General features: G+C 45.3%; 1 protein-coding gene across 2 annotated transcripts in view; it reads left to right on the forward strand.

Moving 5' to 3' along the window:
- SPAG5 (sperm associated antigen 5) overlaps window positions 1–8857 on the forward strand; it is a 127743-nt gene extending 118886 nt beyond the window's left edge. For both annotated transcript variants that reach the window (XM_088453704.1, XM_088453703.1), the window contains one exon: window positions 8586–8857. In XM_088453704.1, coding sequence (XP_088309830.1) covers window positions 8586–8654 — 69 coding nt within the window. In that variant the 3' untranslated portion in view covers window positions 8655–8857. The remainder of the gene's footprint in view (window positions 1–8585) is intronic.
- The last annotated feature ends 3653 nt before the right edge of the window (window positions 8858–12510 follow it).

Genomic DNA, 12510 nt, shown 5'->3' on the forward strand with positions numbered 1-12510 from the left:
TTGCAGGGTGGCAACCCTGTGATTAGTTGAACCTCAAGAAGTGTCCGGGGCAACTGTTCGGTCTTTGCCTTAACTCATGGTGTTCTCTTTGTTCGAGAAGTCAGTAGTCAGGCTCAGCTCTGTTCTGTAGATTGGTATCATTATACGTACATCTATATGATTTGCTTATTTCTGGAAGTGCTGGTGTTCTGCTGTCGGGAACCGTTGCATTTTCCTGTGTTACCCTCTGGTACAGGTTTCTTGAGTTTTTTTCTCATGTTACCACCTCTCCTATGGATTCTTTTTGAAACTCACTGTGAACAGGGGTCCTGTTGCTCTGTTTTCAGCTGGGATTATGGTGTTCTGAGGATCTCGTCTGCTGTTGTCCACTGAATGGTGGTTTTTCCTGTTCCATTTGACTTACTCTGTACTTTGTGGAATTTCTGTGGCGGTTTAGCGAGGCGTTTTGATTGTCTCTTGTGCTCTACATCACTTGTCCTCAGCCCTTGTTTTTCACTTGGTCTTATGGTTCCTGTTTCGGTTTTCCGCAGATTTAGCAAGTTCTCAGCGCTTCCCACCCGGGAGGTTAGCTTTGGGACTTCCCCACTGTCTTGAACTCCAGTGTCCCCTAGTGGATGAAGGAGAAAACAGGATTTTGGTACTTACCGATAAATCCCTTTCTCCGATTCCACAGGGGACACTGGACGCCCGCCCAGCGCTGCGTATCTGCCGTTTTGTTAGGTCCTTACATGGTTGTGTGACTGCATGTGTTCCCTGCAATGGGTTCCTCTGTTCTCCTTCAGTCGGTCTTGTTCCGTTCTGTGGTCTTCTCGTTTTTCTGTTGTCCTCCGTCTCCTCTCGGTCTCAGTTCTTAAACTGGGGCTGATGGGGCATAGAGGGGGAGGAGCCAGTCACACTTCTAAATTATTTAAGTGCCAGGCTCTACTCTACCACCGTCTATACCCCACTGTCTTGAACTCCAGTGTCCCCTGTGGAATCGGAGAAAGGGATTTATCGGTAAGTACCAAAATCCTGTTTTCTATCGTCCTCTTCTGGTTTTAAAAAAAAACAGAAATTGGAGTATTTAAGCCTAGAGAGAGAGTGTGTGTGTTACACCACGGCGTTGGCGGGTGTATGTAGGTTAGGGATATGTATCACAGATGTAAGGTGGCTTAGTGACAGACCCTTTCCCTTTAGTATTTTCCCTATACCTTGTTCGATGTGATCCGGGCAGAAGGGTAAGGAAGATACGTACAACAGCAGCCTCTGTGGGGAGAGCACATTTTTTTTTACTGCTAAAACTCAATAGGGTATCTGGTTTATTTCAACAAGACAATATGAAAACAACGGAAAACCGTGCAATGGGCATAATCCATTCTACAGCTCACATTACAAAGGAGTACTCAATCTTTACTTTGGTCTAATTCGACAAGAAGAATAAATTAATTAAAATCAAGACTTTACGTAATATGCGTATGAATACTCTATATGCACTCTGGTTCAAAGGGACAACAATCAAAAACATGGCAGTTTAAATTGAATAATAGTGTAGCTGTAAAGTTTGTTGAAATATCAAATAGCGGTTAGTCTGTATCTAATTATGCTACCCAAAACCTTTAGAAGAACTAGCCTCGACCTACTGTTCAAATGACACGGTTTACTGTTCCTAATTAATGTCCTAATCTTCACCGATCGGCAATTGTTGACGCTCAGTTGTCAATGTGGCAAAAAGGTAAAGAATAGAATGAATATTCCGCACTGATTATGTGTATTCAGCAGCTCAGTTAGAAATAGTGGTAGAATAGCGTTTGGAACAAACAAGCGCTATTTATTATGTATAGATACTATGGAATGATAGAATAGATAAAATATATAGTATACAATCAAAAGCTTAAAAGCAGAGAGTATGGGAAAAATCCCAAGAAATATATACCGTATATACTCGAGTATAAGTCGACCCGAATATAAGCCGAGGTACCTAATTTTACCACAAAAAACTGGGAAAACTTATTGACTCGAGTATAAGCCTAGGGTGGGAAATGCAGCAGCTACTGGTAGTAATCCCCCCCTGGTAGTGCCCCCAGTAGTAATATCCGCCCCTGGTAGTGCCCCCAGTATTAATCCCCCCCCTGGTAGTGCCCCCAGTATTAATCCCCCCCCCCCTGGTAGTGCCCCCAGTAGCAACATCCCCCCTGGTAGTGCCCCCAATATTAATCCCCCCCCCCCTTGGTAGTGCCCCCAGTAGCAATATCCCCCCCTGGTAGTGCCCCCAGTAGCAATATCCCCCCCTGGTAGTGCCCCCAGTATTAATCCCCCCCCTGGTAGTGCCCCCAGTAGCAATATCCCCCCCTGGTAGTACCCCCAGTATTAACCCCCCCTGGTAGTGCCCCCAGTATTCCCCCCCTCCCTAGTAGTGCCCCCAGTAGCAACATCCCCCCCCCCCTGGTAGTTCCCCCATTATTAATCCCCCCCTCTGGTAGTGCCCCCAGTAGCGATATCCCCCCCTGGTAGTACCGCCCGGTAGTAGCCCCCCCCAGTAGAAAGAAATGTAAAAAAAAAAAACACTTACCTGTAACCCCGCTCCTGGCCCCGACGCTGCTACAGGCTCCTCCGCCGCTTTGCATAATGGGAGAGACGTCGTCATGACGACGTCTCTCCCATTACCCACTGCGGGAGCCGGAAGATGGCTCCCGCAGTGGGAACAGCAGTAGCCGCTGAGAGTCTGATAGACTCTCAGCGGCTGCTGATTACACCAAACACATAGCTGCCGGCGGCTGTGTGTTTAGCAGTGTGTAGCACTGACCGAACTCCATCCGGTCAGCGCTACACACGCGGTGCAGGCTGTGTCACAGTGACAGTCTGCACCGCGGCCCGCATGGTACGCTACTCAGCAGCGTACCATGCGGGCATGACTCGAGTATAAGCCGAGGGGGTGCTTTTTCAGCACAAAAAATGTGCTGAAAAACTCGGCTTATACTCGAGTATATACGGTGTATGTATATATATATATATATATGTGTGTGTGTGTGTGTGTGTATATATATATATATATATATCTCCACTTGAGTCCACACTCACATCAGCCGCAGTTTAATGCTGGGGTAGCAAGCTCGTGAGCTCCAATAAATATCCATCTGTCTTGACAAAAGTCCCAACAGGGACTGAAACGTTGATATTATGGGCTGATGTTTTTTGAATAAACTACTCCTGCTGATTTCACTACAAGACTGGTGAGTGCACCTTCATTCTGGATATAGATAGATGTATCTGGCCATCGGCTCCCTGCAGCAGATACTCCATTAGTACTGGTGCTGATACAATTTGAGACTTCTCTCCTCAATAGGAATATACTTTGTTATTCCACTCATCTCCATATCAGGATTTAATTTTATTTTTTGGAACAGTGTTTCCTATGAAAAGGACATTCATATCTATTTTAACTTTTGACTATCAAGCATTCAGTCAAGGACAGTCTGCACATTGCACAGAGTCTATGCGCTCAATTTTCCATATTGTTGATTTATATCGTATATTGCTATTAAATATCTGTTTAATATACATTGTACTGGCTTACCTTCAGAAGCCAGCGCTCCTACAAATTTCCTATATATATATATATATATATATATATATATATATATATATATATAATATATTTATTAGTGTGTTTATAACCCTATGAAGCTGTCCCTGTCTTACCTCCTGGCATCCGGCGGTATTTAAAGTGGGTCTGAGATTTTCCGACTTGAGCCAGGCTGATATGTTCATTTGCGGCTGGGGATGATGTCACTCGAGGTTCTCTCCAACACGTTTCGTATCAAAGTGGATACTTTTTCAAGGATGTTGTAGTTCTCATTAGAGGCTGTATTTATTTAGATGTAAAACAGGGACAGCTTCATAGGTATAGTTAGATACTCCATTGATTGCGCTCCGGAGCACTAACATCAGCGATCTCATGCGCAGCAATGGGAGTCTGTTTTGATAAGTTCTGTGGTCGTTATACGGCCTTGGCGAGCCCCGATATCGTTGGTGTGAGCTATGGTCATTTCTGCTGATGACTTCGTTGCGGGGCTTCACAGTGATTCGCCCTGAGTGTCCCTACTGAATTGGCAGGACATTTGCGGCAAGCTGTGTGGGAGGCCAGGCAAGACGGGGCACAGGTAGCTTCCAGGTTTACAGATAGTTTGGCTTGAAGGGCCCTTTGGCTCTACACTTCGCACATTCATTACCAGATTGTTCCTTACACTTTCTTAAGTTTTGGCTTGGTAAAGATGTTCTCTTTTGGCCAAAACTGGAAGCGTGGCTCCTGTGTTAGCAACACAATACTGTTGGTGCTGCCGCACATAGTACGCACAGAGGATATCAAAATTTGGCCCTCTTCGGCGGTTCTGCTTGTAAAGTATACCTGGTCTTCTCAGATACGGACCTTCCTCAGTCGCTTGTCTCCAATACTTTAGAATCAGTGCTGTATCCCGACTTTTACAAGGGCTCCCTTGTTTCCTTGTCTGTGCCTTCAGTTCTGGGGGTGGCCTCCAACGCCTTTCTCCAGCAGTGTTTTTCTTGAGGCAAACGGATCCTACCAATTTTGCTCACAGGTTCGGTCAGTGCCTCGTCCATCGGCCTTGTGAAACCTTCGGTTGTTGGGCGAGTTGGTCTCCACGTAGGGACTATTCAGTGGACCAGGTTCTACTCATGGGGGGTCCCATTGGGTGATTCTCCAAACTTGACAGGGTTGCTCGGCAACGCTCTAGTCTCCACGTTCTGTATGACAATAGCCATCACTATCCATTGGTGGAGGGTTTTCGTTCTTCTCCTCCAGGTCCATTCCTTGGTTCTTCCGGATTGGGCTCAACGACCGCGAGTCGGCTGGGCTGTGGTGCCATGACATTGCTTTCCGGTTCCTGGGCATTAGGTCACCATCCACAGTGGCTCGTCATGTTCGATGGGCTCGAGCTCCAAGCCATCATTCTGGCTCTGTTGGGGTCCTATCCATCCCCACCGGCTGGTAGGTCGTAGTCAGTCGGACAACGACCTAGCAATGGCATACTGTATGTAGGTCTTGCAGCAGGCAGAAGTGCGTGGCGGCAATACCGAAGTCTTATCTGGGGCGAAGACCTTGTTCCGTTTTTCACATTTGGACAGTGGACTTCCTCAGCAGAACCATGTGTTCTCCCAAGGCAGTGGTCTCTCTCTCTGTCTGTCTCTCTCTCTTTCATCCACAGCATATATTTTCGCCATCCACACTTGTTCCCTCAGGTCTCCAGAGGCATTGAGGCTTACCGAGTTAGGGTGCTCCGAGTGGCTCTGGGCTGGCTACGCTGGTCATGATATGCAGACGTTTCTCCCAAGGTCGGTTGGTCCGGGGTGGCGTCTTCCATTTCCTCCAGACCATCTGTAGCTAGGCTTGTTTCTACCGGGGCACTTCCTTGGTTGGTTTTCGTGTCTGGCCTTTTGTGGCTGAGAGTGAGGAAGCTACAGGTTTTTCCCTCTCATGGTCAGTACCAGGCTGCGAGCCCGGACTCCATTTTCCATCTAGCGCTTCCCTCCAGAGTTTGGAAACTCTACCTCCTGGGGTTTAACCATTACAAGTTTTCGCCTCTCACGTCTCTTGGCCTTCCTACTGGAGGATTTGGAAACTGGTTGATAGCTTTGTTTCGTGACTTCACAGGCTATGGCCATGTCACTTTCTTTCCAGATGCATTTGGCTGTTTTTCTGTGGGTTCAACCCGGAGGTTTACAAGGTGTGCTGCGTATTTTGTTCACAGATGGAGCCGGGGAATTTTATTCTAATCTTATCGGCTCTCACACAGGAGTCGTTGCGTACAATGGCAACTGGTCTTCCTTAGGGCTTTTTGCCTTCCCTTGGCATAGTTCCATTGTTAGGTTTGGCAAGCCGCCTTTTCTTGTCTTCCACGATGATTGTGCAGTTTTCCGTACAGGTTTTACGTTCCAGCCGACACTTATTTCGGCCCTGTACTTGCACCTGGGTATTGTCTTTCCAGTTCTTCCTCCTGAGGCAATTTCCCGGGATTGGGATGATCTGGCTCTGCTAGTTGGGCTAAGCTCTGCAGTTTTCCTTGGATAAGTCGTCTTGGGATGCCGGGCTGTTCTCTGCGGGTTTTTTCTGACGTGCATGACCATGGTTGGCTGGCTACTCAGCAGACCCTTGCACATAGGATCGACTCAGTCATCATTCAAGCCAAGTCTGGTGCAGGCCGACTGCCACCAGACCGGGTGACAGCGCCTTCTGCTAGGGCGGCGGCACTCTTATCGGCAGTGGGTCACGGGACTTCAGCACCACAGGTCCATCGTGTGGGTATCTGGTCCCCTGTCCGCACGTTTGCTAATTTTTACATTTCAGGTTTTTTTTCTGGCTCCGGCATCCATGTTGTGTGTACAGTTCTCCGGTCAGGCAGCCTGAGTGTTCCCTCCCCTGGGGGCGGCTGTGGTACGTCCTATTGTCCAGTGTTCCCCAGCCTTGCTGCAAGAGAAAATAGGATTTTTGGTCAACTTACCGTTAAATCCTTTTCTATTAAGCAGGATGGGGAACACTGCGATCCCTCCCTAACACTCAATCGTGTGAGGTTTTGGTTCTTGACTGTCCTCGTTTTCCCTACTGGTTTATTTTGCTGTTCTAACAGTTTCACAGGGTTCCTGCTACTCCTCTCCGGACTATTTTAAAGAAGTACTGCAATTGTGGGATTGCCGGGGGGGGGGGGGGGGGAGCTTAGGATTTAAAGCTACATTTCATTAAGTGCCAGCCCCAACCTACAATCCCATTGTCAAGTGTTCCCCAGCCTGCTTAAGAGAAATGGATTCAACGGTAAGTTGAACAAAAATCCTATTTTTGCCAGCAACACTCTGCAATAAAGTAATTCCAGCACAGTCTTCCCAAACAGCCAGCATATACAAAGTTTAGGAGTCCCACATGTGCGCCTCTGCTTATTTTAATATTTTCTTTCCAAGCGGACTACAGGTGCCATTGGGCCCTTAATGTCAGGGGTATGCTGGCACTTGTTATTCAACAAGTGCTGGCATGCAAGGACAGGTTTGCTGGTACCTGTAGTCCACATGTAGGGAGCAATATTACTACTAACACCACACCCACTGCCACCAGGGGTGTGGGGAATAGCCCCGCAATTTAGAAAAAAAAAATCCCCTTTAATTACATTTTACATCATACTGTGTTTGTACTTCTAAATGCAGTTGGTTTTGAACTGATAGATCAAAAACTACGCCATTTAGGGCAGTAAAAAAAAAAAAAAAAAAGACTGACATCGGCATCTGGTTTCAATTGAAGCTGAAACCTGATTGTTCGTCGTAAATATAGATTTATATATATATATATATATATATATAATTTTATTTTTTTTACATTAAAAAAAACAAACAATTTTTTAGATCTATAATAAATTTACCCTAAATGAGAGCTGTGTGGAAAGCAGTACAACAAGTTTAACAGCTGGGGGGAAGCATCTGATGGTATTCCTAGACTACAGAACAGTGGTGGCCCTCATAAATCACCAGCAAGGCACCAAAAGCAGAACTTTGATGGAGTTTGTGCGGAAAGAAACTTAAGACCATTTTCAACATTCCTTGTCGCAGACACATTTTGGGAGAATAGTCTCAACACCAAGAAGTCTTCTAATTGCTAATGGTTGGAATAGTAAGGGTGTCTCAGACCTCAGATGAAATGAAGGTCAATGAGCAGTCTTATGGTGGGTACACACTATAGTGATATATCTGCAGATCGAGTGATCTGCAGATGGTTGTTCATACACACTGAACGACCATCATCTGCATGCCGCAGCGGGTCGGGCCGGCCTGGGGGCAAGTGGGGGCGTGTCCTGCCCCCCTCCTCACGGCTGCCGCTGTGTGTGTACGGGACTTGCCGATGGACAGATGGGAAGCAGTCGGGAAACCGGCAGACGCAATGCCGACCGCCGGCTTCCCAACTGCTTAATCCCGGCAAGGGTTAAATGACAGGCGTCGATATCTCGACGCCTGTCATTTTACCTATGCCGGGAGACCGGCGCCCGGCATCCCGATCGAAAGAATGCCGGGCGCCGCCGCCGGGGGGGGGGGGGGGAGGGCTAGGTTTAGGGCTCCTGGGGGGGACTTAGGTCTAGGCATTTAAATTTTGGGTACAGAAGATACTGCTCAAGAGGAACGTGTCTACTGCCATGATCATCAGATTAGAAAAGTACTTGAAGTTATAAATGTATGCCAATGCATGCCAGGGTATAAGGTCTACGTATCAATCAGAATGAACAGTACAGTAAAGCACTGTTATATTGTTCCGATCCGCGTCGGAACGATATATCGTACGATACATACACTTAGTGTGTATGCCCAATTCCTCATGCATGACAGTCATTCATCACATCGACCCATCTGCTATCCTGCACATCAGATTGGACGATGCAATGAACAGCGCGGTGCGGTTACAAACAGCATGTAACAACACATCGTACACCGGATCGTGCAGTGTGTACGGTGCGTGCAATGTATCGTTACAACGCATTGTTCAGTGGCTGTGTAGCACCATCGTATGGTGTGTACCCTGTTTAAGATGGTGATCTAATGTTTTCTTTTCATTACTCTAGGCACTCTGCTCTGTACCAGATGTAAACTGCAGTGACACACTGAAACAGTTAATGGAATTCCTCAACTAAATAATCAGAGTTCTATACTTCAAGAAGGCTTCAGCATGATGCACTAATACATGATTTTTAAACATTTCTATATATTTGTTAAATGTATTTATTACATACTTGTAAATAGTTATGTTCTGAATTGTAAACACTTCAAAAGCGTTCCTGTAACTCCTTGGATGTGGAGGCATCTCTTGTATGTAACGATAATGAAATGAAAATAAAATATGTATGTATATATATATATATATATATAAACACATCCATCGTCTGTCTGTGATAGGGTAAGTGTAATTGGAACTCCGGTGTCCCACATTTCCATGCACAGCCCAGTTTATGACTTTTGTACCTGAAATGTGTATTTTTCTAGGATTAAACAATAGCCATGTTAATCCAGGTGCATAGACATAGGCCCCCTAATTGTTATAAACTAGTCACATAGTTTACCATAATGTCTGATTTTTCCCTGGACCGCCACAAATAATTGAGTTGGATGCAATCATCATATCTCTTTTAAGGGACCCATACATCAGAGACGGATTGCCGCGATCCAGAGATACCGGGTCGGCAGATCGGTGATTTCCAACATTTCACAGATTTGCTGATTACGATCAAAAAATTATAGTGATTGGCAGATCGGTGAAATTTAACATGTAGAATTTCACCGATCCTGCGATGGATTGCGGAACATCGATGTTCGCCGGTCGGCATTTCCGATCGGCAGATCCATCTCTGATGTATGAGGGCCTTTAGATGCATATAAAATGAGTCTCATATATGCTAAATGAATCACCAGGTTATACAGCTAATTGTGAAAGTACAAAACCACTGTGAGGAGAACTTCTTACCTCCAGCCCCGAGCTGTAGGATTACCAAATTGACCGGGAATGAAAATTAATTTGCACCGCCGTTGCTGGGGTCTGGAGGTTTGCCGATTATCATGCTTGCGGAGAATCAATGTAGTCTGTGCAGCAGTAGGTTCATACCAACCCCTCCGCACACTCACTGTTCATGTATTAACATACTCTGCTGAAAGTGTCCACACGCTGCTTGTATGTCCAAGTACACAAGAGCAGTGAAAAGGAGGAGGTTCATCGAAGAGTAACTGTGACTGCACCTACCTGTTTGTTTGACTTTACATCACCATTCTGTCTGCATTGTTTTGTTTGTGTCCCATATTTTCATGTATTTAGAATTCCTCAGCCTAATCCATTCCCATATTTTCTGTAAGTTATTACACATTTGTTTACATCCCCTGGGATATCAACCCTGTAACATATATTTGTGTCTGCAAGAGATATACTTCCATGCAGTCTGTATAGCGGAGGTTCTCAAACGCGGTCCTCGAGGCACCCCAACAGATCAGGTTTTAGGGCCAAATTCAATTAGATGCGATACTTTTTTTTGCCGATTACCGCATTTTCGCCGGTCTCAACTTACCCCTGTATTCAATTTGTCCGACTTTTCGCCAGTGCGAAAAGTTTGCACCTTGTAACCAGCAGAAAAGTATCGCCTATGGATACCCAGCGGAAAAAAGTTCAGAATTTGGGTTTTGGGGTGCAAAATTGCGGCAACCCCCCTAATCCCTTTTTACACCCCCCTTGACTCTAATTGTGTCAAATGCAAAAAAAAAAAAAGACACCCCAAAAAAGCACTTTGAAAAAAAAAAGGGCAAAAAAAAATCAGTGGGGGTACAAATGCAAAAACAAGCAAAATAGCCTTTGGGGGGGGAGGGGTCTGGAAATATGAGGGAGGTGTTTTTTTTTATTGCAGGTGCTTGCTGAAGGTATGTTTTTGGCGCTTTTTTTAATGCTTTACTTTAGCAACTTTAAAATATGCTTGCACCCATTTTCATGTACCCCAAATTTGATTTAACTACTTATTCAAAAAAAAAAATGGCTAACTGCTATTCTTCACCACTGTCACCAAAGATGCTAAATAGCGCCTATTGAGACCAGTCAAATACCCCAAATACCTTCAGCAGGTCTAATCGGTGGTACCCATAGTGAACCCCCATGTTAGAGCATCTTTTGGGGCGGTGTCAGGCTGATTTCCCCAAAAACTACACGACTTCTCGCCTGTTCGCGTTTCGCAGGGGCCCGTTTTCGCAGATTTGGAGTGGAACACGCGGGGACGTGCGCAATAAGTTTTCTCCGGCGGGCCCTTAATGCCCCGCATGCTGGTAGGATTGCTGGGACCTGCAGCTCTACTCGTAAGACCATGTTTAAACTTTTTTTTTTACACTATCAACCCACCGCCCAGGGGTGGTGGGGATAGCCCTGGGCTATTGAGCCGAGGCCTGGGGTTCCCTGGAAAGGGGGACCCCATTATTGGGGGGATCCTCAACTCCCCAGGGAACCCTGGCCTGGGCTGACTAGCGGTCAGGAGTAGTGTTTCGGCTGGGGAACTTGATAATTAGGGTTTCCCTGGCTGCGACCTTACCCCAGGTATGTAAAGTCTGGGGCTGGTTTTGAATTAAGGGGGGGGGGGGGGGATTCTTTTTTTTTTTTTTTACCTTAACTCTTTCTAAGCATTTTACAGTAAGATACAAGCATACATCAGTGAGATGATGAAATCACACTAAAATCAAAATTGAACCTTTGTAAATATACCCCCAACAGTCCAGCTTTTAAGGATAGCCATAATTGAACACAGGTGACAATTAGTACTGCAGTTATTTTGATTCTACCATTCGTGCTCAAGCATTAATATCCTTTAAAACCTGGACTATTAATGTGCCTTGACAAACTATGTTGGGAACCACTGGGTTATTGACTGAAGCAGAAGCTAAGACTGTGGCAGACCCTCCAACACGACCCGTTCCATGAGGTACAAAATGCCCTGCTCCTGGGCTTCCTTCTTCATTCGATTACAGCCACCTGTGGTGAAACACACGTCTCATCAATTCCCTAGTTCAACACAGGTGACTGCATTTATTAGGTGGCAAGTCCAGGAGCAGAGCATTTTGTACCTGATGGAAGGGGATATGTTGGAGTGTAGGCATAGGGCTATATAGTGTGAACACTTGCAGCACCATGCTCTTCATTCCAGAGTGATTAAATTTGAGCAGGTAAGTTAGTTACTTAGCCATAGTGGCCACATTGCTATGAGGGGAATAATGCTAGTTTACATACTGCATGCAGCTAAATTATCCACATACTCCTAATTAGCACAGACCTGTATGTCACATGGTTACCGAACTCATCTGTGCTTTATCTGTATACAGGGAATGCATTTACCTATACATTTTACATTACAAGCTTTGAATTAAAATTTTCCATCAGCCAAGATTTGGCCACAACAGTTACAGCGGCACTTTATATTAAGTGCAAATCGGGCCGCTCTTTGCAGTTAGTAGCAAATTTAGAGGTGAAAGCTGCCGCTTTGTAAACCTACCCCAATGTCTTTTGCCATAAAATAATTGACTACTGTTTAAAAAAAAAAAAAAAACTTTATTGAAGCAAAAGCATTATACAAAGTATACAGAAAGGATAATAAATAACGAGAGAAACTAGATGGGAAATTGAAGCATAGTCATTATATAAAAGCCAGAGAGAGAAGATAAAATACCACATAACCAAATAAACTCAATAATAAGTTATATAGTGTTAATGCATAGTATGTATTTAGTGAATTCAGAAGCCAGTATGGGAGACAGTATTCAGTTGTATTGCCAGTTAACAAAGCTGGAACCAACACTGGGCACTATGGTTTACATGAGAAGTCCTGATGCTCATCTGTTGGCCAAAACAATGGGAGCATCACTGAGAAGAGCGCAAGAAATTTTGGACTAGAGATGGCACCTCAAGGACACAGGTTACATATTATCCAATTATTGAGATTGAGCGTCAACAAGCAGTGATGTGTGCCAGACGCA

The sequence above is a fragment of the Taudactylus pleione genome, unplaced genomic scaffold (genome assembly GCF_031769625.1).
Source record: "Taudactylus pleione unplaced genomic scaffold, aTauple2 ptg000585l, whole genome shotgun sequence".
Classification (NCBI taxonomy): domain Eukaryota; kingdom Metazoa; phylum Chordata; class Amphibia; order Anura; family Myobatrachidae; genus Taudactylus; species Taudactylus pleione.